The following is a 27,462-nucleotide window of genomic DNA, read 5'->3' as shown; positions in this document are numbered from 1 at the left end:
CCATTTATGAGAAACTACCAAATTCAAGTCGCCTGCTGGCATGGGCATGCTGTTGCTGCTTCTAGGCAATCGCAGTGCACTCATGACGTACCTGTCACTTTATATCCTCTCACCTGGGTTTATGTATCTCCTAGTATAACGGACCTATAGTTTCGGCTCCTTTATCATTTGCCTGATACCAGTCATGTGTTGTTATTATTTTTCTTCTAGATCAACTTTTCGAAACGATGGTTCTTCATTTGAACTGCTTTTTTGGCTTCCCTGTTGTACTTCTATACCACTGGATGGGGACAACTTTACCTTTGAATCTTGAGGATCCAAATGTGTGTAGCCACTGGGAAAGGTAATATTTTCTTTTAGAAAATAGATGATACAAAATGCTGATTATTTTGTTCTGTTTTAGTTAGTGCATTTCAAGTGATTGAAAGCTTGTAGTCAAATGGTGAACTGGGAATAAAATTTTGCATTACCACATTGGCAAAATAAGCTCACTGGTAAATAAAAGACCATTTCACACAGCACTGAAATGCAGCCATCTTTGTGGTAGAGGTATGATGCAAAAACCTTTGTAGTGGCACCATCAACATTACAGAACCGTCCAGGGACAAGAAGTGAATAAAAATAGCTGTTTTTGATTTAAATGAAAAGGAGCCTTTTACATATGCAGAATATAATTAGCCATATTGGAGTTTGGCCAAATTTGATTATGCCGATTCTTTCCTTTTCAACGTTCCCTTAATCTAAATTAAGATTTGTTGTTTAATTTTTTGATGAGGTTCAGAAATTTATAATGTACCACTATAAATTCATCAATCTAGTTAGTCCGTTCCTTCACCCAATTTCATGTTAATTGCAGGTACAATGTGCAGGATGGCTAGGGAAGATTAAACCGTAAGCATTTGTTGTACTTCTATTCTTGTGTAAAGATTATAATAATGAAACCGTGCCTCATGGTCTCATTGTTATTACTTAATTATGCCCGTAACTGATCAGCTGGTCCTTGAGACAGGCTAACTGTTCATTTGAGGACTTGCATATGTTTCTGGAATTTGGAGTAAATTGTATTTTATGTTTAAACACTGGGAGTGCTCCTGAACCACTATGCAGGTGCTGTTGTTGTTGCTGGATCTTTACAAAGAAAGCTGAGACTTGTATTTGATTTTTCGTGAAGTCTGTATACTTAAAAGAGCCCTCAAAGATTTTCTCCAGAAATTTCTCTGAGCTTCGAAGGATTTGGAGTCTCTGCCCATACCTTTGTTTATAATTTGCCATATACAAAAGCATGTATATCAAGTAGCTACCGTACTAAATACCTGTTGCTCTTTACCTACTTAACACTGTTTACAGTATTCAGGCAAAAGTCTACGATATTATTGGATGCTACTCTAAGATCTGTATGCTTTCTATTTACTGTCTTTATCCGTAAAAGTGGGTTTGAGGGAAGCTACAACATAATGAAAGCAAAATGGAAAAAAAATAAGTATTTACAGTGCATAATGTATTTTAACACAAACTAATCAAAGTATGCGGAAAAATACATATATTTAGCAAGCATGCCCAGCTTGTTGAAGGAATTTTTTTTTATTTTGCCACTGCCTGAGGCTTAAAAATGAGGAGGAACTTCAAATAAACCTACTGAAACAGTTGCACCGTTGCTCAGAGCAGATGTCAAAAGTGCAGGAGTATGAAAGAGTAAAACCCCAAGGTACAAGCTCATTACTGCTTCTGTCATTGGCAGTCCTATACACATTAAATAATCTAGCCCACTCATTTCTAAAACCGTCCTTACAAATGAACTGTGATTGCAGCAAGAATGAAAAGAGCGGGCCCTGTGTAAAACGCAAAGCGCAGAGCCTCGGGCAGGCGTCGGCAGCCCACAAGGATTTCGCTGGACTCGGTCTGACAGCTAGGCGGATTAGATTTGCTTGCCTTTATATGGACACGGGAAACAGGGAGTAAGTTTTGGGCAGCTAGCACAAGCTGATCTGGATGTGTTTTCTCTCAGTGTAGGTGATGACAGTAGGAAGAGGAGACTGTGGCTATTACCCTGTAATAAGTGCTAAGAGGTCAGAGACACTGTAAGCGAAAGCCAGGTGGGCTATATAATTAGTAAGTGTTTTGACTGGTCCTGGGAATAAGTGCTGGAGAAGAAACGTTCCATGCATTCCCATATTTTAACCCGTTATGCAACCAAGGCCTGACTTATTGCCAGCACAAACAGTCTGCTTAAGAGTTTGCTGGGATAATTCCATATTTTTCTCTTTTGTAACAGAGCTCTCTTCCTTTTGCCTCGCAGACTTCTCTGCAGCCTTTGGGTTCCAGAGCACATATGTATTTCTACAACGCTACGCTTGTAACTTAACAGGAAATAGGAGTTTAGTATAGTATTGCTGAAAAAAATTTTCTCTATTAAAAATTAGCCAGTCAAACAAAGAAAGTACAGACTCAGTGTTTTATAATTTCTGATTGCTGAATAGACTGTTATGTGGCATAATTCCTCTATCGATTTTCAATAATTATTACTTACGTATATTTTTATTTTAGTGCTTACTTCCGTACATTGACACAGCTTTCCAGAACCAGTGGAGAGGTTTTGCTGTGGATATAGATAGAGTTTTTAAAAGAAATTTCTCAGAAAATCCAGTGAGATTTTTTGGTTTTGTGTAGTAGTAGAAGAAGCCTAACTCTGTGGCTCCTAACTTCAGCATCCAGTGACATTACTGAAAGTTTATCGCCACAGGAGAAAACATGCTACAAATCTCACTGCCTTACTTCTTCAGTGTGCCCCTCATTTGAGACAAAGCTTTTTGTTACTTAGGTTTACGTTACTTTTCTTTAAATGTCCTTTAAGCAAATTCATTACACAGCAGAGACATCATTGCCTTCTGCATATATTTTTCTTAGTGGAAAAAAAAAAAGACTTTCAATCCATATCTTCTGTTTGCATTTTGTAAAGTTAGCTCATTCATATTTTACTTAAACTTGCACTTTCTGGTGAGTTTTGGTTGCACATCAATATTTTATTATTTCTTGTACCTTTCTGTTGAAACATTCCCTGAAGAATTTTGGTAAATATCTTATGCCTATGTTTTTAAAGTGGACATTAAGAAATAGTAAACATTTAGATAGTAGATAGTATAGCTGGTAAATAACAGACTCCGTAGATCATTTGTATTAGGCAGTATTAATTTGAAACTGACTGTACAGCTTTGCTTCTGAGGGCTCATGGATCACTTTTTTAGCAGGCTACTCACCTTAGGAAGCAAAAATATCTATCAGAGTGAGTCTTAGTGTTACGTATGCTGTTAATGTGGGCATCTCTGGGTGTCATTGGACTTGCTTAAAAGATGTGCTTAACTATGTGACTTGTTGTCAGTTCTAACTACAGCTACTTTCCAGGACTGCATAAAAGACTTACTGTAATCAAACTGTGCTGCAAAAGACTTGCTCAGTAATCTGTCTGCTCTCTTTCTCTCCCCAGTTACTCAGTTACAGTGCAAGAGTCATATCCACATCCTTTTGATCAAATTTACTACACCAGTTGTACTGACATCCTAAACTGGTTTAAGTGCACACGGCACAGGTGATGTATAATTATTAATACTGCCAAACTGCTGATGCTGTAGGCATTTGTAGAGGTTTTGTATGTTAAAATCAAGCAAAGTATATAGGATATTTTAGCTATAATGACTAATCTGTCTAACTGTTATGGTCTGTGTCAACTGGAAAATGCATTCTCTAGGCCAAGCAGTATCACAGCTGTTTTAATGGCAGGTCAGGGTGTATCATCCCATGGAGTGCTAACAGAAAAAGAACAGATTAGGAAAAAAATCATGCAATACACTAAAATAAATGCCCCAGATCATGCAAGGAATATGTGGTCAGAAATATCATGTGAGACATCTCTCTGCCTTGCTGCTCGTAACTGTATGTTCTGGGGAAAGCATGTGCTACTTGATAGGAAAATGAAAAGATTTGCTAAAGGAAACTCCTTGTGCATTGTAAAAAGTAAGCATGGAGTGAATGATTCAAAACTGGCCTAGACAGCTGTAAAAGCCATTTTCCTCAGGAGAGTATGCCCAGAATTATGAATGATCAGCAGTGGGAAAGGTTCCCTGGGGCAGAGCAGCTGAGAGGAAACAGCTCAGTGTGGATAGAATGTGAAAAGCAGATACTAAGTTCAAAGAGAGATTATACTTTTTTTAAATTTACATATGGTGCAATTTAGATGCGTGCTGCTCTTTGCTGAGAGTTCAAATTCGCTTAGGTATTGTGAGGATGTGTTTACTGCTGTGTGCAATATGTAGTCAGCAGCTGAGAGAGACTGGGGAAGGGATTTAAGGTCGCAGTGAAGAGCAGAGAGGGAGAGTGCGGAGGAGAGCCTGCTTCTGATAGCATTACTTGCTCATGGCAGAAAGAAGCAATACTTTGTGCACTCCCTTGCTGTTTTTATGTGGTGATTTCTCTCCCTTCTGCACGTTGCTCACCGCTGTCTTGCAGTCTTCATGAGGCTAATCCTCAGAAGTCGTTTCTTCGGAAATTGATACCTGTAATGATCTAGCAAACTAATTGGTATTGCCAGGCTTAAATCTCCATGGGGGATGCTAATGACTAAGGCAGCAGCAATTTAGCTTGTATACTGGTTAAGTACCCAGAATTCCTGACTTTTTTTTTTTTACTGCTGTCTGACCACCCGTGGAAATAAGGCTTGTGATGGAGAATTTCCAGAAAAAGACACTGAGACTGAACTCAACAATAGATAAATCAAGGTCTCTTGCTTTCTTGAAGGGTTTTTTTTTCCCTGTCCTTTTATTGATACTTAAAGATTTTCTAAAATGTGTAAAAATGTAAACTGTTTACTTTCCAAACTGTAAAACATATGTAACAACCATTCATTTTTTTTCTTCAGAATCAGTTACCGTACTGCCTACAGACATGGTGAAAAAACAATGTACAGACGTAAATCTCAGTGCTGTCCTGGATTTTATGAAAGCCGGGAAATGTGTGTCCGTAAGTGTAGTTTCTTTTTGCTTTGAAATTCTGTACGTTTATCACAGTGCTGGTTTGACTGCTCTTCGGAGGAAGACTTGTGGGAGCTGAGTTACCGGGGGATTGATTATCCCATCAACGGTGCACGTGCAACTCTCATTGAAGTCAATTGGTGTTGTGCACATGCAAATGACAGGATAATTGGACCTCAGATGTCCAAGTAACTAAATTTGACGTGATTCTCACTAATGAGCAGATGGCATGTTTCACCTCAGACAACACAAGTATTGGTGTATTTTCCAACACAGTAAGTAAATACGAAGTGCAAGACCGAAAGGGAAATAAAAAGGTTTTCTCCTCAGCAGGGGCCCAGGTCAACTCCCCTGTTCAGTCTGTCCTCTGGCTGTAGTGACTGTAGCAGTTGTTGGAAGGCAGCACTGTCTTTTTGGGTGGTGCATCCCACCGTGTCCAACCCTCCTCGAGTCTGGAGGGGAAACGGCTGTGCCCACGGATGGGTGGTGGCCCTGGCTCCGTTCTGCTCCTCCCTTGCGTATGGCCTTGCGCAGGCTGGAAAGGTCTGATTCTTAAAATGATATTCATCCAAGAATATAGAAGAAAAGCAGAAGGAAAATAGCAGATGTGTTAATCCAGAGTGCTGTAAACGTATTGTTCGTGGCTTAACGTAGGCCCACTGAAAGGCTGTTCAGTATTGTACGGTGGGTGGGATGTCTGGGTGATCATGGGCAGGAGTGACAGCAGGGAGCTTGTGATAGGTGAGCGGTTGTGCAGTGCAGCTTATCCTTGGAGACAGGCAAGTGTGTAGGGCTAAAAATGAAATCAGTTCCATAGAATTTCAAATTCCCAGCCATGTCCTTGTTCCTGTGAATGCAGATGTGTGCAGCATGGACTCCAGCTGTCTGTTTTCCAGGAGTCAGTGCACCAAACCCCTCTCTCCATCTTTTCCTTGAAAAACTAAGCTCATCGGAGACAGTCTTGTGCCTGTAACTGTCATTTGCTCTACTGACCTGTGCGTATGGCTTTATTAATTTGCGGGGACAGAACATGCATGCATTACAGTGGAAAACAGCTGTATCCTCTCAAGTTTTTTGCTTCAGCTGTTCTAATGGTGAGATTTAAAAATAATGTTCAAAACTTTATGAACAGTGACTGAGGTAGTAGTTGAATTTTCTTGAAATTGTGGGGCCTTGTCAGACCAGCTTGGTGAAGACTGGAGCTTCTGGATTGTAGGGGCTGCTCTCAGGGCTTGCTACACCATTCCCGAACAAACCCAGCTAAATGAAAAGCCCAGCTTTTTGGGAAAGCAACGGCATACGTGCTGGGTTTGTGGTTGTGCTGGCTCCTCTTGTGTGAAGCTTTGCTTCATGTCATGTCTGCTGCTGCAACATGTTTTCAGCCTAATTCTGTAAGGCAAACTCCTTATTTTTTCTCAATTAAGGATGAGAAAAATGGAGATGCATTCATTGCTTTATTGTGTTCCCTGCTGCTACAGTGATATTTGTGGAGCATAACATTCAATGTATGGAGACTCTCTTGAAAGAAAATGTGCTGCAAAATAATGGATAACAAGAGATGTATCATTGTCACTGGAGTTTGCAACCTGGCTTTAGGAGAAAGCAGTGCAGTGGTTAAGTCTGTCTGTCTTTACCAATAAATGCAGCCTGAAAATTAGCATCAGTATGTACGTTAAATTTATTTATTCAGTACAAATGCAAAATAGTTTATTAATTTGTTTAGAGGTAGCTTTCTTGATATTGTGAGGTGCATGCTGGAAGTGACCTATAGGATTTATTTATATCTTGGAAAATTATACTTGTGAATGTCATAACACATCACAGTATCCTCATTTACATTTTTGTTATATAGTACTTCCTGGAATTTGAAAGTGCAACAGTAAGATCTTTGATTTACAGTGTATTTCTGCACATGAAAAAGCAAGGTCAACATGTTTGGGTTTTTTTTTTTTAGAAAAACAACTTTTTAAAAAACAAATTGATCTAAAATAAGATTAGCAATTTTTTAACTTTTTTTATTTTAACGTGTATGAGAATCATAAGAACTGAATTCTAACTATATTGGGGTTATTAAGTAGTATGTATTAATGATTATATTATTTTTATTAATTGAAGTATAGAACAGTGACTAATGTGAGAAATGTTATGATGATGAGCCTCTTATGTGACTATTATAGCTTTTACATAGCTGTAATGTATGTAGTATATTCATTCTACATAAATACAGTAATATTAATATATATTAATATGTAATATTAAGTAATATAGTATTACAAATAATTATAAATATTTTAATAAATAGTTATAATGATATATTATGTATTGTAATATAATTATAATATATAATTATATTATAAATCATGTAGTATTTATATAGAATATTGCATTTTATATAAATATAATAATCACCAGAATATAATAAATTCCAATTACATTGCATTTACTAATTTTTACTGATCTTACATAAAAAGATGCCAGATATTCAGGACATATCTGCTCTGACTTTCAAAGTAATTTAGAATGCCATGATTATGGCTTTTAAAATGAGACCTTGGAGTGTTTCAATTTATATAAAAATGAAGATGACCAGGTCCTTCAGCAGAGCTAACTTTGCATTCTTTGGATTCTGTAATGACTGATCCCAGAGGGCGCTGAGACCCCCTCCGTCCTCGCAGTCTTTGGTTGGAGCTGAGGATTCATAGCACAGGTGGAACTCTGTAGTTAATACAGTAAAGCAAATACTTGAGGCTTTTTGCTGTTTCAGCCAGCTTTTTTCATAATGAACTTGTGCATACTAGAGTAGGTGATACCTGCACACACTGTGATGATATTGTTCATGCAATTCATAGTTGTTCATTGCATTGTTCATGCAATTAGGAAAATAAGTGTGGTGCTGTCAACTGAGATCAACCTGTAAGGCATAGTATTATGAGAAGGACTCTTCTAGATCCTCTTAGCAGAAATATCACTGGCAAAAAGCTAACACAAAAGATTTCTCCAAAAGAAAATGGGAATCCTACTGAAAAATGTACACATGTACATACCCCCTTTTTTATGCTCCAAGATAAAAGAGAATAAGAACCATTAGAAGTGTTTGTCACTGCTGCTTCTCAGCGCATAAAGGATTTCCATTAGGTGGCTTTGTTTTTCCTGCCATGTGGACTCTGCAGTTCTTAAAGACTGTGGAGAACACTTTTGTATGGAAAAAGCGTAAAACATTGGTGGTGCTGTTGATGTTTTGCAGTTGATTTGTTCATTTATTTGGCTTCTCAATTTAGGAAGCTCAATTAGAAAATTCTATTGGCAGGTGATTTTGGTGGGGCGCAAGACTTCAGAGCATGTGGTGGTGAATGAAATCATGTGACTTCCTTGTTAAATTACTAATTAGGACTCTGCAGCATGAATGCTAACTAGTCACTATTCGCCTAGTAGTAGCACTGGCTAATGGCAGCACCACTTCACTGGTTGTGGCGATCATAATCAATGACCAACAACCAAAGAAGAGCACCAGCCAGAATTTAAGGGTTTTATTTTTTCGAGTCTTTCCAAGTCCGGTCTGAAAAAATGAGTTTGAATTCATGTTGAGACAAAAGGTTTCTGTTGAATTGTGACTCCAACCTTCACACTCATTCCTGAAAACTTTTGCTGAAGCTGAAGCTTGTGTTGAGTTTTCACTTTTTGGTAAAAATTCCGTTTGCATTTTGCCTATGGATTTGGTAGGTAACCTCCTATATGGCGAATACACTACAGGCCTTTCTTATCACTCACTCTAAATAAGAGAGAGCTGTTGCAGTGTAAACTGCCAAGACTCTGATACAGAATTTTAGCATTCTCGTCTTTTAACTAATGCCATTGATAGGCTTGTGGGTCATGCTACAACATGAACAATCAGCCTGTCAAGTACAAATATGATCACTAATATCCTCAATCCTCACACCTTTTACCTGAGAAATGGACAGGCCAGTAACAGTAATGGCATAGGCAGGACCAGAAGCAAGTAATGGTGATGTCAACAGCAGAGAGATCATATCACACCTTATATTTAGGTTGAGATATTTATGTGGATTGTAGGATTCTGACTCACATTTTGGTTTAGTTAAATGAAAGATGTGTAAAAATACCTTAAATGGATATGGATATTACACCTGTTGTTCATTTGCAGCCTTTTCTAAGGCACAGGAGTATGTGCGTTGAATTTCTTCTAGACAGAGGATGGAAAATAAACCATCTATCTTAATATATGACTGAATATCACTCACTTTAGTAATAAGTCATCAATGCATAGAACAAAGTGATTAACAAAAAGATATAGTCTAGCATACAATACGAAAGTGAAAAAATTATTTATTTATATGTGAAAATGCACATTTTTAATGGAGTTTTAAAAATATGTGAATTTTATTTGCAATAAAAGTGCTGAGTATTCGGTGCATATTTTAATTAATTTTTAGCAAGTTAAAGTTAATTTTTGTAGAATATGTAGGTGAGTTCTTTTGCATTCCTAGTTTAAAAAGGTTTATGCATTCAAATTCCTTCACAAAATGTTGAGGATTTCAGCAGCTATATAAGCTTATTTTTTTCAAAAGTGATAAACCTCTTCAAATTCCTCTTTTTTGAAGACTCTAGGTATCCAAATTAGGGTAGCATACTATTAGCAGAATACGAAACAGAAAACACAATCATGCCTGCAGAGTGGTTTCCTTTGTTGGAAGTCATTGAGCTGAAGGAACTAAAATGGAGATTTACTTACAACCCAAAAGCAGACCCAGTTTGGATATTACTCAGTTCTTACTCATATGAATTCTCTGTAAAGTTGATAAGAATTTTATTTAAAGAAGATTTCAGGTTTTAGCTCGTTCAGTGGTTTGATTTGTTTGCTTAAAAGCTGCAAGTCTGATTATGGAAATGTATTTAATTCTCCTGGTCATTTACTCATACATATAATTACAGGCGAAATATTTCAAGCTTTTATTTGTGTTAATTGTTTTATATCTGGCTTTTCAAAATGAAAAAAAGAGCTGTTAAGAATGCATGCGTAAACTTTCATTAAAGATAAAAAATCTCATCCCTTTTCAAAATCTGCTATTGAAAATTCTTCTGTATCTTCTTTTAACCTCAGATAAATCTATGCACAGCTATCTAAATGTCATTTGTAGTGGCTTATGATTAAGTAACTCCATATCACTTTCTTAACCACAGAGAGCAGGTTCATAAAATGCCATTCAGAAATTTCAAGTCTTATCGGGTTTCACTGTTCGTATATGCAGTAGTTGAGAAGTGGAAGCCTTATGAGATGGATGGGTTGCACCGCACGGCTGCAGGGCTTTCAGTGGGTGGCAGAACGGAGGCGCGCGCTGCCTTCGCGTTGCAGGTGGTACGCGGGAGCCCACCAGCGTGTAAGTCGGTGTTTGAATTGCAGTCTTTCCCCAGCTCTTTTCCATTGATACCAGTACGAGCCACATGACCCGTGCCTGAAAATGGCAACTCGAGCTAAAACAGTATCACACGCGCTATGCTTCTAGCTTAATCCCTTTGGTATGAAATGCCTTGCCGAAGTGGTGGAGCTGTGACCCGTCTGCGAAGGTGCTCACACAGAGCTTGCCTCGCGGCGCTCTCGCCTTGGTCTCCTAACGGTGCCGGCGTTTTGGGTGGGTAACATGCCTCAGCAGGGCACTTTCCTTCAGTCGGTCACAAAATACCAATTACTGCAGCTGGGAGAGACACAGATCTCGGGGAGCCTCGTGCACCTGCTGGGGACCGGAGAGCCTCGCACCCGGGTGCCGAAAGGGCTGGGACAGGGAATTGCAGGTGCGCTAGCAGGTATTTTATAGATACTTCAGTTGGCTGGTGCTCTATAATCAGAGAATAGCAAATCTACCTTTTGTTTTTTAAAAAAAGGAGAAGATGTGATCCACTGAAATATCAACCTGCAAGTTTGATGAGGCAAGATTTTAGAGAAGATTTTGAAGGAAACAATAAATAAGATATGCAAGAAAATGGAAAATAGGATGTAAAAGCAAATATGCAAGAGTTAAGCTCAGGTTTCTTTTCATATGGTAATTGATTTTCCTGACAAAGGAAGAAGATATGATTTATGCAATTTACTGGTGTCAGTGAATTTTTGGTGCTTCTTTACACTGCTCAGTACCAAAGAGACTTCACATTAAGTTTGTCACCTGCTCTTGTGCAGAAATATTTTCTTATGTCTAATAGTTCTGTAGGAACTGTCCCTTATGTCATTTATACCTTTTCAACGTGTTCACTACTCTTTTTCATATTGCTCTCATCTTACACATTTTTGTAGGTCCTGTGGTCAAATTTGATTCTCTTACCTCCATGTTCAGTGCAATAATTTTGGAATAGAGGCTGTGTGTTATGAATGTTCACTTGGATTCAGTTGCCAAAAATCTCGTGGTTAGCCCCAGAAGATGTCTAGGGAATTTTTTTTTTTTTAAATTTCAAAATAGGTTTTTACTTATGTCCAGAGTGCAGGAAGAAATCATTCTTTGATCAGATATATTTTGGGGTATTGAGAAAGTTTAAAAAAGAAATATTAAATATTTTTATATACATGGTACATTTTTTGAAACATACTTTAGTTTTACCTCTTCAAAGTAAGGAATTACATGTACCCCTTCTTCGAGATGGAAATGTATGTGTTTGTATATGATACATATTTATCATTTTAAGAGACCTTTATTGAAGTTACTTGGAAGCAGTAATATTGACATTGCATCACATCCTTCAGTGGACCTGATGATGTATTTCTTACATTATTAGAGTCAGCAGAGTTTTGGCTGTCAAAAACCCAAGATCATTACTCACAGATAACTTCTTCAGAGACCTAGTAGCGAGACTCATGTTTTGAAGAGTCGTATTTGATCTAAGTTCTACTACAGTGAAAACTGAAGCACTACTTCATTGACTTAAGAGAAGCTCGTGCTGATTTAACCTGTTGTGACTAAAATGAGAATACAGCTATAATTCAAGACATTGCAAGCATGCTGCCCCCAAATTTCATCTGTTGTGCTTTACTTCAAAGCCAACTCTATTTTTTTGTTAAAGTTCCTTTTCCCAAGTGCTGTGTGTCTCTAGGTTTACAGAGCTAAAACCATCTAGGAAACAGGCTGCTCTGGTTTCACACGTTTTTGCTTTTGTATTTCTGTTTTCCACCTATGTCACAAAATGTACACTGGGATATAGCTTTAGTGTGTTTAGTCTCGGTGCCCAGGAATTTGAAACCAGTCTGTTGGTATTCACAAAGTTATTCACACATGTACACACACAGAGACGTGTGTGTGCACTGCTACCTTGTGCTATTTTACAGGTTACAGGGAAGATTTTACAACACATTTGGTTTAGAGAACGTTTCAGTGCCCAAAGCAGCATTTATTAGGCAAGAATTTTCAGAGGCAAATAATTCATGTCTAGTTGTAAGACTAATGGAAAGTTGTGCTGCACTATTTAAATTAATTCTTTCCATAATAAATAAATAGAGAACAATGAAATAGTTTTGCATTAATATTTTCTATTGTCTTCTATGCAAAATATGTATTCTCATTGTTGATTTCAAATGAAGACAACTTTAACGCACATCTGAAAAGTAGCTTATTAGAAGTAACAGTTGAGAAGGCAAATTAAAGGGCATAACAACATGTGATTAACAGCCTGGATCCCAAGTAACTGAAGATTTTAGTAATATATATGATTGATCTCTATGAGGCTTTCATTTTTCTTGGCCACCTAAAATATAAAGTTGTCCTTCCTCCTTCATCATGTTTAATTAAGAAAAAATCAGAGGAAACTCTGAAAGTATTTTTCCTAATTACTGTAGAGCATTTTTAATACATTCAGAACAGTAATAATTCATATTTAACCCCATTAAATTTCTTGTGCAGGCCAACCTTCTCTTTTTTGCCATCACTCACTTCCCGTTCTTTGGTATACTGATCAGATTCCTGTGATAGTTTTTCTGGAAATATAGGTACAAAGAAAATTCTCATCCTATGTATATTTTTAAAGTATTATTTTTGTTTGAATTTGATGAAAAATTATTATGATTATGTATTTTGCAAAATTAAGGAGATTTCCTGATGAATATGATGCCAGCAATCTGTGTTACTAGTTGTGAATTCTTCCTGTTCAGTGTATTGTGTTCTGATTTAGTTACATCTGTGTACTGGGTATAGAGGCTATTTCATGTTTTTCTTGAGGTTTCCAACATACGCCTTATTTCAAAATAAGCTTAAGTATGAAAAAGCATATGCTTGAAAATAATAATAATAAAAATTCTCATGAAAAATTTCAAGCCGCTCTGCTTAATGCTTAGAAGAAAGGTTGCAGTGATTCATAAGGGTTATATTCTATGTCTTACCTTAATTATCATCATTGCTGCATTGTGCTTTATCTGAACTCTGCAACCATTCATAAAAATCAATACCAAAATCCTGGTGTGTTGTGAATCAGAGAGAAAGAGAGAACCCCTTTTTTGGGAGGAGGGGATACAGAAGTCCCTCTTTTTTTCTTTGTATGAGAGTTCCCTTCCAACCTATATTATTCCATGACTCTACTATTTGCTTCGAATGTGTGCTATTTTCTCTTTGTTTAAATGCAAAAGTATTTGAGCAGCCCAACAGGGTTTTAGTTGGAGCCTTCAGAATTAGGAAAGTGGAAGAAGCAGAAGTCAGAGGATGTATTCTGAAGAGAGGCCGTCAAACATTAATATATTTATTTTGCTTTTAAAAGATATTTGAGCCAACAGTATGAAACTGTTGGATTGGGCATGTTTTTCCTAGGACAAAGAATTTTCTTTCTTTCTTTTATTTATTTTTATTTCCTTCTTTGGCAGCTCACTGTGCTGATAAATGTGTCCATGGTCGGTGTATTGCTCCAAACACCTGTCAGTGCGAGCCTGGCTGGGGAGGACCCAACTGCTCCAGTGGTAAGTTCTCACCTGCTTCTGCCGATCTTGTGCTCCTTTCTTGGCATTGTTCTCCCTTTTGGGCAGATTACCTTCAATCCTCTGCTCAGGCTTCTAGTTAAGGGGCTTGGTCTGAGTTATCGGATTACTCTGCATGATCTGGTTTTTCTTCATTTGCTTTAAAATGACATCATCATGTGCCAGTGCTAAAAATTGTGAGCTATTTTGTGCTCAGAAACATGCCAGATAGTCCAGAACTTAGTATCTGGAGAACACAAAAACATTTGAACCGTAAAATTATCTGTCTCTATTTTTTTTCTGTGCACAAAAGACGATGATACAAGGTCATGTTTAAAAGCTACGAGCAAAGTCTTCCTCACAATCACATGGGGCAGTAGGCAGGGATGGGGTGGCACCTTCCCTGTTTGGCCTATGGCTGTAGTCGCACACAAGCCAGTCGATGATCAGGGTTAATTAAAAAAAAACTATGACAACTGAGGCATTACATACTGGATACAAGAACAATGCAGAATATCAAAAACACAAAGTGAAGTCCTGAAATAAGAGCTGGCTTTTCAGTTGTTGTGGTTTTCTAGACTCTTGGAGAGTAACAACCCGGCACTGCAGCGCCAGTGGCAGGCTGCAGTGCAACTGTGGTGCCTGACGGAGGGGCTTCATCGCCCAGTGGCAACGGTGGCTTCTTTGCATAGTATCCCTTCCTCTATCAGAGGTAATAATTTTATTAGAGGTAATAAGTCTTTTTCTTCCCTTTACCTGAAATACAGAATTTCTCAGAATAATTCTTTTTTTTTCCATTATAATACATTAGTTATTCCATCTTCTTCTATGTACGGTCTTTGGAAATGTCATCTTCAGGCTAACATTGCAGCCGTATATGTCAACACAGTCAAGTTCAAAGTAGGTGACTGCTAGTGACTATCCATTTGAAAGGGATTTATTTTAGCCAGTGATTAAAAAAAAAACCCACCTGTGTTTAGAATTTAAATTTCACAGACCATATAAAGACAGAGCTGGTGTCTTGCAAAGACAGTTTACTATCAGTTTCTTTAATACAGGATTTCAGTAAAAATGACAACTGAAAATGTAGATCATCAGCAGGACAACAATAATTTTGGTTTATAGTACGCTATTTTCGGCCTCCGTTGTTTTTCTGCTTAATTCAAAATAGGGAAATGTTCTTTTTTTGAAAACAAATTGCTGTCACAACTTTCTTTTTATGGAAGTGATCTCTTGTTTAGGTAGCTTATTTTGTGAAACCTAAGAGTAAGTGGGGAAGTATTAATAAACTACATGAAGGTAAACTTACCACTTTAAAAATGTTATATTTGGTATGTGGCCTTTGTATACTTAAATGTGATTATTTTCATACGCAGTCCTAAAAAAACGGCAAGTATTGTATAAAGCGAGGAGCTGGAAATGTTGGTAATGCAATGTTACTGTAATACTGATCTTAAGCAAGTGTGCTCAATACAATCAATGGAAATTGCATGTTACCTTTCTCTCTGAAAGCCTTATGAATTGAGTTCCTCTGTAGCTAACCAAGTATGTAGAAGAAAGGTGTATTATTGTGCAACGTAGAATGAGGAGATGTTATTTATTGAGATCTCCAAGTTCTGAACTCCCTGAAAGGGCATTTTATATAGGACAAGAACCTCTAAGTCTTTGGGAATAATCCTTCCTCTCATAGGATTTTCTAGAGTCCATTTCCCTCACCTATGTGTTATAACTCATTTTGAATACATGTGCAGCTCTTTTCCTGTGCTTCTTCCTCAGTTCACTGCCTTTGACTGCTTGTCCCAGCATCCTCAACAGCAAAAATGTTTTCTGATGTGTATACATGACAGGCCAAACTGAAAGAGTCTTTGTTCACCTGCCTTTGAACAGTATCGTCTCTTGAGAGTTTTGCAGTCCTGCAAAAGATTCTGCATGACATTAGAGCTAACTGGAACTGCAGAAAATGGTTACAGATTGCTAGTGTAGTCCTAGGAGAAGGGGGGTGGACTGATGAGGAAGAGGGTATTTTTGTTCATTTGTTATAGGGAGATTCATTTTGGAATTTGTCGCATTTTCATGCGGGCAAAACTTGAGTAAGATATTACTTTTGCTGCATTGTCCTGCTGAATTTGGGCAATGCTGTTTGTTGCTAGCTAGGCGTGATTTTTCTCATGTGTGTATGAGAACTAAAGTGGCAATGAAATCAAAGCACAGTGGATAGTATTGAAAAGACAAAGTGATAGCTTTCTGACTCTCTAGAGCTAACTTTTATCACTGCTTGCCCTATATAGGAGATAAACTCTTTCCCTGTTTTTCTTTTACTATATTTTCTCCATCCCCCACTTGATTGGCTCTAGTAAACAGGTACAGTGAGACAAAATATAGATATTTTTATTTTACAATCAGTTTTGTTCATCTAGCAAATTATTCGACAAAAATCCATGAAAACTGTCATACTGTAATAATACATATCATATCAATACTTCATTGCCCAACTCAATAATGGAAAAGGAACAAAGATTACAAGGCAAGCCAGTGTCTTCATAAGGCAGGCACTCAGGCTTTTGATGGTTACCAATGACCAAACCAAACGCTGAGACTGAAAGGAAGAGATTCTCCTTAAAGTGTGAGAGGTGTTAGGCAAACTCCCTGATTTGATATTCACTTCATTTTCATGGCCTCAGATATGTTGGAAGCAACTGTGCTACATAAGCACTAAACTTTTTGTAAAACTGCAGTACTGAACCTTCTCTCCCAAAATACTATCCTTTCTCGAGCAGCATTGATTATTGTCCTTATATAGGAAATTCATCTATAAGGATTTGTGAACAGAGTTAAACTTATTATATGTATCAGTCCATCTGCCACATTCCACAACCTGAGCTTGATTTTAACTGTTTCTCAATTCTGTTTGCCAGCTTTGTTTAACAGATTTTTATTTAACCGTATGCCATGACTTCTATACGATAGTGCCTTTCTGGGTGGTAATTGCAGACGAGCACTTCCTAAGCACTGTGATGTTCTCTCTAGAAATGACAGAGTGATTGCACGGACTAAATTGGTTTATTGTACAGTAAAAACTGTACCAGCAGCTTCCTTCCTTATCTTTGTGAGTGTGCCACAGTGTGATATGGTCTAATAACCTTTCTGGGGACTAAACTTTTTGGGAGACTCTCATTTATTTCCTTCTGTGGCAACCATTACCTCCTTTGTGTGATGAGTTTTATCCAATTCCTAACAGCCTGGATCGGTGGCTGCTTTCAATTTAGGGGTAGAGGGATAGAGATTCGAGTACTCTATCAGTGCCTCTGAGGCTGTTCTCATTCAGTGCTTATTTCTAGCCCAACTCATAACTCTTCTCCCCCTGACATGCTCTGCCTTTCTGAAAACCTTACATCCTACCTGAGGTGAAAATACAAATGGATGTGTTTTTCTGAGAGTAAAACCTGAGTGGTGTCCTCAGAGTTTGGCTAATTATATAATGTCTCTTTGGGAAACATTTTCTGTAGGAAATGTATTCTTTCACCAGGCCTTTTCTTTTTGAGCACAGGAATTATGCTGTATTAGACAGTGTTTGCCTGCAGTGAAATTCAGTAGGAAGTGATGAAGGAGATGGTGATAATATATATATCTGCAAAGAAATATTACTTGGAGTGAGATATCACTCATTTACAAAACGCTTCCATTCTAGTGGAAGAGATGACATTCAGACGAAATAAGTTGTTCTAATATAGATTTATTAACTGAGCAGAGTATACGGATCAATGACAAATGAGTAGACAGAAAACATGTCGAACTTATCCCGTGGAGTGAGTGAATCAGCCACTACGCCGTCAGGATCGCTTTGAAAAAGTGTTTTGTGAACTTCAGGGATGTAAGTTTATCAGTTCTGGGCTGGGGACAAGGACAAAATTTAGAAAAGGACACAGTGGTAAAGATAGGTATGTTTGTAGATAAAACACAAAAACATCCAAATAGATTCCTTTTTCTGCTTGTTTTCTGTCCTCGTTGTTGGAACGGCATTTGCAATAATACATAATATATAAACCTGGTGCTCAGTTTTGAATGTGCGTGGAAGTTAGATACACATGCAGCCTGATGTGAACTCTTAATAAGAAATCAGGACATTCACTTTGTTTTTCTTCTCATGCCTAGTAGTCCACAAATAATTCCTTCAAAATCAATAGGACAGCTTCTGTATAAGCTGGAGCAGAGGCAAAATGCCAAAATCAATTTTACACTGGCTCCTCCAAAAAGGTTATAGCCTTTGTATCCCCAGCTGGCCAGAGCAATAAGGCAAACAGGGACTGATACATATTCCTTTTTGGGCCATGACAAGTATATTAGGATGGTTTGTGGAAATGTGAATAAGCATTTTCTATTTTACTGTATTTAAGTAATCTCTTGTTTGCACAAATGCAAACTTGTTTGCATTACTGCATTTTCATCGGTAATTTCATTCTATTGGTGATTATGAGAGTTTCATGGGGACTATAGTCTGATGGCATGGGGCTAGAACAGCAGCTACTGAGGCACAATTTGGCTCCAGGATTTCATAAACCATTAGAAGAAAACAGCTGGGCTCCTTTCTCTAATATTTCAGGTTGAGTGTTTAAAGCTAGCATCTCAGAAAAAATACCTTTTTACTTTTAAATGCACTTGTTAAGGAAGCTTTTAGGAGACAGTAGCTCTGCTACTGTCCCATTTCCTTTACTGTCACAGGTGTTTGTAAAGTTTGTAAATTCCGTGAAAATCTCACTGTTTTCTTCATGAGACTTGGCAGAGGCAGTTTATGGCAGAAACCGGATCCCTTGGCACGCTTTCTGTGAGACACTCACTTGAGTTACAAACACTGCCAGTTCCTCAGTGGAGCAAGTACCCATTAACCCTGGCGAGGTGGAGCTGTGAGTGTTTTCTACCACCACGTTGTGTAGTTTTGCACCCAGAACTCAGATAGCCCCATAAGCCCAGGTAACAGGCAGCGTGCCTGGGAGCATCTTATAAATTCTGAAGGCACAGCTTGTGCATCTCAAATGCCTCTCGGATAAAGGCCTTGCTTTCTGTTTTGTTTTGTTTTGTTCTGTTCTGTTTTTTTTCCAAAAGCTTTTTGATTTACAGAGCTTGCAAGATATACTTAGAGAGCTTGCTGATCTTTAAGTTTTAAAAGCTAAGCCACTCAACAGGCTTTAAGATACTTTACGATACTGGTTGTAACCATGTGCTCAAACCAAAAATGCTTAATTTACAGAACTTAACCTGCTGAACGTGCTAGTGAAAGACCAAATGCAGAGCTACTTGCTTTATAGACGATGCAGAGAAATAGCTTATTCAAGTAATGTAAAACTCCTCCCCTGGCTTCCAGATGGCCACACATGCAAATATATCCAGTTAGCAAAAGTTGACAGCAAATCATAGGCATTAATCTTAAATTTAACCTTTTTTGTTGTATATATCTTTCTCATACACTGCAGTTCCCTTAGCTGAAACTGCTGTAATTCACCTAAATGGATTTTCCTTAGTTTGGCCAGCTGAACTCTTTTTCTCCTTGAACAAGGCTGAGTGTCCTCAGGCTGAAAAATTAACCCCACCAGCAAGCTAGATCAGGTGCTAACGGGCAAAACGGAGAAGTTACTGAAGGAAGGTATTGCAGTAAATGGCAGTAGTTTTGTTCATTTGTAAATATTTTCTGGATCAGAGGTGCTTTTCACTTCCACTTTTGACCATTTTTTAAAATCAGTAAACTTGTATTTTTAACCTAAGTTAATTTGTTGAATAACGTGGTTTTTTGGGTTTTTTTTAATAACAACGCAGAAGTATTTTTAGTTTTTGCTTAACTCTTATTTCATTCTGACTTATATATTTAGTCACTGGCTTCTTTAGTATGTTTTCAGGGATATGAAGAATAACATTTGTTGTTAATTTAAAAATTAAGATGACTTTCCAATCATTGAAAAAAGGGAAAAAGGCTAATTTATGGTCCTGCAAGGAGATCTGTGCAAATTCAGGATCATGGACAGCAGTCCATTTTATACAGTACAATCAGATTCCTATCATTTTGTAACTTTCCCTATAATAGTGGTTATTTTTAATAGGTTTCATCTCAGTAACAAGATAAAATTAATACCAAGAGCCATCTGTGTGTTTTTCTTAGCAATTATCCAACCTTGTGTTCTGATGTCCAAAGTACTTTAAAGAGTCTTCTGAAATATATGGCATGTGAAAGGCATATACTTCCAGTCTTTTATAGGATCAGAAAAACACATTTTCATTGTTCTTCACGGATCAAAAGGCTTTTACAAAGTAAAAAAAAAAAAAAAAAAAAAAAAACTGAATTAAATTAAAGCTTAGCATCTTGAATAAAAATCCTTTCTTTTATACAAAAGAATAAGAAAGAATGAAGAATATGCCACAGGGTAAAAAGCCTACAGTGTAACGAAATCAGATAGAAACAAAAGATTCAAAGGATAACCAAATTTAATAGAAAGTGTGTTCTGCAAAAAAGCACTATGCATTTCTGTGTCTGGGATGTAAGTAAAGTAAGTATTTTATTAAAAGGCATTGATATTCTGTAATTATTAAAAATGATTCTTGTCAGGAAAAGATTTATTTTATGGTATGTACGTGCATATATTTGTCATAACATCCTGAGGTGACCAAAACAGAGCATCTGCAAAAATATATGGAGAATGATCGCATGTTATTAAATCAGACATTTAAGTTTTTCCAAAGGATATTTTTATTGGAGTATTCAGTATAGCTGCCTTTGTTTTCCAGCCTTTTAGACTCATCTTTGAAATTTGTTTGCCATGTTCCAAATTTACTGTCTTGTATCCCCAGCTGACATACCGGTTGATGTCACTAGTGGCTTAATACATCTTGTCAAATTTTGAACATACTTGAGTGTGTTGAGTTCAATAGGTTTCAAAATCAGCATGGCTTGACTTTTATTTGGTTTATATTCAAGTTGGAAGAATAATCATTCTGTCCTGCAAGTGTGTCCTACAGGAAAAGAGTGCCATCAATTTAAATCTACAGCTAATCAAACCATATTATCAGAGAATAATTACAAGAATATTCTGTAAACTTTGCAATGAGGATGGTCTGGATATAGATTAGTGGCAACATTCATATTTTTGTTATGATTTTCAGTTTGTGAATCGATGAATGTTGTTCTGAACGCAAGCAGAAGTTAAGATCATCAAAAGGAGTGTCTATATGGCTATAACCTTTTTGATATTTCATTTCGTGCTTGAGAATTCCACATCAGCTAATTGAATATACTGAGGTGTATTGAGTACACATCAGTAGTTGATATAGTAATGAAATAGTATCCCAGGTTAGTTTTGTGCAGATGAAAGGTACATGATGCATTAACATAATATATAACCTATGGGACTGTTGTTATGGTATGTGAAAACCTTCCTTCATGGCCAGAAGGACATTGATTCTGTTTTCTGACAAAATTTTAATCTAGAGTATGGTGTAAACCGTATCTTTCCAAACCTTCATATTGTAACTGTGGCATTCTACTTGGGCAAAACAGCCAAAATATTTTCATTCATGCAAAATATAAGAGTATCTGGCACACAAATTAGAATTGAATTTCACTTCTGTTGACACTTGAAAGTTAGATGTGGCATCTGTTATTTATGGAGAAAAGGCAAGAGTTGACCTGGGTGTTTTTCCTCATCGCGGTCCTCAGAATAAGAGATGAGGTGAGTGACTCCTTTCATCTGTGAATTGAAATTTAGCCTTCATAAAAATCATGGTGTTTTGTTGTGAATTTCTTACTGAGGTCCACTGGACTCTACTTATTGTTGCTTGGATATCAAAAGTATTAGTTCCAGAAATGTGTATTTATATTAGGGCAAGCATGTTTCTTGTTTCAGGAGCTGAAGGAAGAAATTCTAACCTATGGACAGTTATAGGACAATTTATAATAACAAACCTGTCAGTGGGCTACTCCTTTGGATAAATCAAAGTTTTCTCAGTATTGGTCTATTTTACTTATGCTGGCTATTTGTGGCCATTAGTGGTTTTTTTTATCCCTGATAACGCAAATCACCTGTGGACCCTCCTAGAAACATTCCTTTTTTGTTATTTATATCCTCTGCTCCAAAAAGACTGGAACAGGTTTTAACAAAGCACATTACAGTCGGTCTGTTTTATCTGTAGATAATGGTGATGACTGGAGCAATGGTGGACCTCATTGCTGTCCCTGCTGGGAATTCATGGTCTCCTTCCACAAAAAAAGTACAGAACAGAAAGTTGCCTCTGCCCCAAAGAGCTTGTGGTGGAAGGAAAAGGAAAGAGATAACACAAAGCTCGAAACGTGGGGGATGAGGAAGGAAACAAACAAAAATAATCAGTACGGCAAGTGATTTCGGCATACTTGCTGCTAAACCAGAATCAACTTTTTGTGGACTTTACAGCAAAGAGGAGTTGTAAGATGGGGATGTGGAGAACAATGTGGTAGTTTTATGGGTGGGCTATGGAGAGCTCATGCCAAGTGTTAGAGGCAGTTTGAGGAGAAGCAAGAAAGCTGATGGTATGAAAATGTAACAAGGGGGCTGATGTCATGGGCGGTTTAAATGTGGAGGTTGATACTCGGATACTGAATGAGAAATGATAGATGAGCAGTAGACCATAAAGGCCATGAAAGTAAGGACAAGGCAATAGAGATCTGAGAGTCAAAGGAGGGATGCAAAGGGCGGCACGAAGATTTAGCCTTGTCCTTGACGTGACAGCCTACAAAGGAAGAGAGGTCAGTCAAAGATGATGTTGAAGTTATGGGCAGCTTCAGTTTGTTTGACATGCTGGAACAAGGAGAATCAACTTTTACTTGTTAAAGGCTGTTCCTCCCTTGAACCTATCGGAAGAAGTTATGTTGGAGTTTTGAAGAGACAGAGGGATAGGAATTTTGCATGTTTGCTACTGTTTTTTTAAGTAAAATTTATACTTGACAATATTGCATTCCAAGTGAGGGAGCAATTAGTTCACTCTGTTTCTGCTGTTTGTGGAAGGGAGAAAAAAAGGATTTTGTTTTTAGTTGTTTTAAAAGCCCATGAAACTACATTAGCCTAATACTCTGATAAGTGTCTCCTCTGTTTTGGCAACAGTGGTATGTATTTTCAGAAACACACAGCAGTGTTTTGCTGTACAAAGGCAAAAAGATCTGTAAGCCAAAATAAAGTCTCATTCTGTTGTCTTGGTGCTGCATTAGGACAGCTACAAAAAACGATGGTAAGAAAAGTAAATTTTAGTTTTGTTGTGATTCTTCACGTTTACCTCTCCTTTAGCAAGAAAGAAAGACAAAAAGAGAAGAAAGATTAAAAAAAAAACCTGCAATAAACATTTTTTACCTTGCATATCGTGTTATAAAGGCAACTGTAGCATACTTAAGGGGTAGTTGTAAGTCAGAGTTTCTAAGGAGAATTTTCTTCTAAAATGGCCTTTGGCTTGATTTGATGGCCTTATTTTGTTCTCATTATATGCCATTCTTTAGAGAAGTACAGAACTATAGGTGATTAGGGTGGATTTGTCAGGAATAAACTTGCTCATTTGCACTTCCCTTTTTGTTGCCTTTCAATGAAATCAACTAAAAAAAAAAACAGAAAAAACTTGACACATGTGACCACGTTTTGTTTAAAATGCCTTTGTTTATAAGGAGCAAGAAAGAAGTTATAAAACTCTTCAGGTGTGCCTCTAAATTATTGTACAAATTTGTATCTTAGTGTAAAATATCAGGGCTCCCTGCATCCCAATTTGCAAATCGCCAGCAGCTTGCAGAAGCCATGTGCATAAAAACAAGACCAGCCCAGCATAATAACAATGTGCATTAAACTTATTATAATATGAAATACACAACTTTAAATCTTCAAGGATTCTACAAAAGGCCCAAGAATGATACCAATTTGCATCATAGATTCTCATTTCTTCTTTTTTTTCTTGGAGGTGATTCTTTTACACTTGAATCCTTGGTTCTGTCTGTTCCTAAAGTTGTCATTTGGCACTGAGCTGCAGAGAGCATTTCTAATTTGATTTTATGTTGGTAGACTGGTATTGTCTTAGAGTTTCGTATAATACTTATTTTAAAGGAGAGTTTATACGATGTAATGCCCTTATTCCTAAAGGCAAACCTTCACTTTCACTGAGCAGTCGTTTGAGAGACAAGTTTTCTGTCCCATATCTGTAACGCTGTGTGATGTGCACAGCATGTACTGTGGTGACTAAAAAGATATTTCCAGGTGAACAGAATGTATATGAAGAAAAATGACAAAAAGATGTGACGTTAATACCACACAGTGTTTGTTAAACATTTCTTTTGATTTTTTTTTTCCCCTACAGCCTAAGATGAAGGCAGAAAGGACCCAGTGAGTTTCCTACAAATGCTGGTAGTGAGCAGTACAGCTATCTCGTTCTTCTATTTAAAATAGAAAAACCTGGAGGTGAATATAGCGTATGTGAAAAGGGAAAGGGAGTGACTTTTGGAAGAAAGCTACTCTGCATGAAACAAAGCAGGATCGGCCAGTTCTATATAATAAATATAGAAAATTAGCTGCTGGTTTATGGGTTCTGTTGCAGCATTCAGTCTGTTTCCAGGAATTAGTGGGGCTGGGTTACATTATCTGTTGCTGGAACTGTTCAGAACATAGGACTTTTGTCTTCATATCCTGCTTCCCTTTCACATATACCTTACATTGAGACAGGTAATTTACAACTTCAATTCTGTTCAGAAGTCAGTAGCTGACACGTGTGTATGTGTTTGCATACACGCGTGTGTATGTGACCTTGGTGCAGTCAGGACAGTCGTAGCCACTATTCTGATTAAACTCCAGCTGACAGTCTGTAACCTGACGACAGTCATTAACTCCAAGACTATCCATTCCACCAGATTAGCAGCTGTGCAGCTTCCAGCTTGGCTTTCTGAATACTAGGAAGGAGCAGAAATAGTCTGATGTAATAGTTGGTAAATTTAGCCTCCAAAACTATTTAAAAAATTAACAGAACTCGCCACAGGAAGCATTGCTACCCCTTGCCCCCTTTCTTAGCAATAATCTAAGTATCAGTTTCTGACAAATCACTTTAATTTCCTGTGGGGGACATTATTGATTAGCAGTCAAGGGACAGAGAGGCAAGATATGTGATTTATCCGTCTTGTTCAAAAATATTATTTATTACCATTAATCCTGCAGATTTCCCCGTTGCTCTGCCCATAACTCATAGTTAGATAGTAGGCTGGTGACAGACCTTGCGTAATGGACTATCGTACAGGCCAGGCTATCAAACAGCCAGGCTTGTTCTGGTAGAGTGCTTTGGCATTGTGCTGGAGTGAAATAATTACGTAGTCAATATTTGTTACCCACCTGGCCATTGCCAAGAGGCTGATCAGGAAGCTGGAAATCCTATTAGCAGACATACGATGCTTTTTATTTTAACGATTTCCTGCAAACATAATGAGAAGATCATACCAAGAAACTAATAAATTATTATGCACTGTGCGGTACATGCTCTTGCAGTAAAATAGTCTAGAAAGGTTCAAGTTCAGGGACAGAGCGCGTACACCTCTGACATCAGTAAATCTCCAAGAGACAGCAGCGAGCATCCCGGGGAGGCAGGCAGGAGATGGGATTTTTGGAAAGAGCGGAGGGAGTGCAAGGCCTCCACTGCTTCACTAGTGAACCAGCCTCTAGCGAGGCAGTCCCGGCGCCTGCGTGCTCGCTGCTGCAGCAGGTACGTGGGAGTAGATGGGTTTGATCTATATGGCTCTGAGACTCATTACACTGATTCTCCAAACAGCTACGTGAATTTTGTTGGACTCCGTCAAATATTCCAGGTGTTGATAAAAGAATATGAGCTGGAGTTTATCAGCCAAGAATAAATCTTGTGTGTCATGTCTTTATATCTAAAGTGGATTCAGGCCAGGTTCATCCTTGACTTGAGTTCTGCACTGGGAACAGTTGTGGTCTGGTGGTCAGTTTGAATACTTCAGTTCATCAGCCATCCCAGGGCATCTTTTTTTAAACTATTCCATGAGGAATGGCTGATTTTTTTTATATATTTTTTTTAATTTGGGAGCAGAAGGAGGACTGTTATCTGAATCCAGTCTGAGGTATTAAGCAAAAAGAGTCTAGGTGTCTCTGCAAAGCAAAAGAGTGTAGGGGTCCTGAGAGAAAATGCGACTGTCTCAGAAATGCACCACTCTTATAAATCCAAAAATAGCTAGTTTCCTGATGAGAAATTGAGGATATGAGGATTACACTTTGTTCCACGTAGGCATATTAAAAAGAAACATATAGCAGTTCCGAAGAAATGTGAGTTATCATAGGGAAAGGCATCTTATGAGAGAGATGCGATGTGGCATGGACAGTAGTGAGTTGCCTGTATAGCCCAGAACAGAAAATACACATCTTCAAATACATAAATGGAGAAAAGAAGACAATAATAAAATGGGCAGTCATTCTATCAGTTTGTTTGGCAGTATTGGGTGTTTATAATATATATGGTTTTGTTACTGTGCATTGTGTGTAGATGGACACAGTGCCTACATTTTGGATGCATGTTCCAGTGATCTTTACTGGAAAAAAATCTTAAAGAAAAAAACCTTAAAAGACATTAATCCTTTTTTTATTTGTGTAGTCTGAGTGATCAGTTCCTGTGGTAGAATAATTCCTACCCTGAGGAGGTATCTTGAATTATTTTGTCTTACTCTAAGAAAATGTCTGCTCTCTGCTTGGCTTTTTTGCCGCAGGAGAAGACCGAGAGAAAAGTGCTTGTCAGTCACTAAGAGCAGAGCCCAAGCTTCCAGCTATTGCAGCTGAGATTTTGCTGTTGTGCTGTTGTTATCAACAGAACATAAAAATATAAAGCAGATCATTTGACCATATGATGAGCACATTCCTGTTGAACTCTACGTGACCTTAATCTTCTGTCTCTTTACAGAACTCCTGTGTTCCTCACTTAAGAAAAATTCTTCCTAAACAATAAGGTTTTTCTTTTGATGGTGAAATGCTCTTTGAGTGGCTTGCTTATAGGGCTTTAATGGACTATGTTGGGGCAGACAAAAAAAGATGTGCTTGAATGAATGTAAAAGCACACTGGATAACAAAAATGGTAACATCCAGATAATGTTTAACTACATCATAGTTAGTTTTTATTGTTTGGTGAAATACTACTTATTGCATATTCTTTTGCACTATCGTTGTATTGCAAGATTGAAAAGGAACTATTTACAACCATGTAAACTAGTACAAACTTCTGGATTCAGAAAAGGAAACGCCATGCAGTATGATAATCTTATGATAAGTAAGCTTTGCAACTTCCTTGTGGGATTCAGATCAGTGTTTATGGATCTAGACTATATTTTTTACTTTTTAAGTCATCGAGACTTGTTTGTGTAAATGAAGGATCACCACAACTGTTACTTGACAGCGCAGAGTCATAATGAAGAGTTTTATGGTGAAGAGATTGGAACTCACATTTACTTCAGTTTCCCATTTCAGTGTT

At 37.6% G+C, this 27,462-nt stretch overlaps 1 protein-coding gene across 1 annotated transcript in view; it reads left to right on the top strand.

Moving 5' to 3' along the window:
* Positions 1-227: 227 nt before the first annotated feature.
* The window catches only part of MEGF10 (multiple EGF like domains 10), a 75,474-nt gene continuing 48,239 nt past the window's right edge, over positions 228-27,462 (top strand). The window contains exons 1-4 of the mRNA XM_067316483.1: positions 228-343; positions 3,482-3,583; positions 4,910-5,010; positions 13,870-13,962. Coding sequence (XP_067172584.1) covers positions 228-343; positions 3,482-3,583; positions 4,910-5,010; positions 13,870-13,962 — 412 coding nt within the window. The remainder of the gene's footprint in view (positions 344-3,481; positions 3,584-4,909; positions 5,011-13,869; positions 13,963-27,462) is intronic.

Source organism: Apteryx mantelli, chromosome Z, assembly GCF_036417845.1.
Source record: "Apteryx mantelli isolate bAptMan1 chromosome Z, bAptMan1.hap1, whole genome shotgun sequence".
Lineage (NCBI taxonomy): Eukaryota > Metazoa > Chordata > Aves > Apterygiformes > Apterygidae > Apteryx > Apteryx mantelli.
Note: the sequence above shows the minus strand (reverse complement) of the source record. Positions and strands in the feature narration are given on the sequence as shown.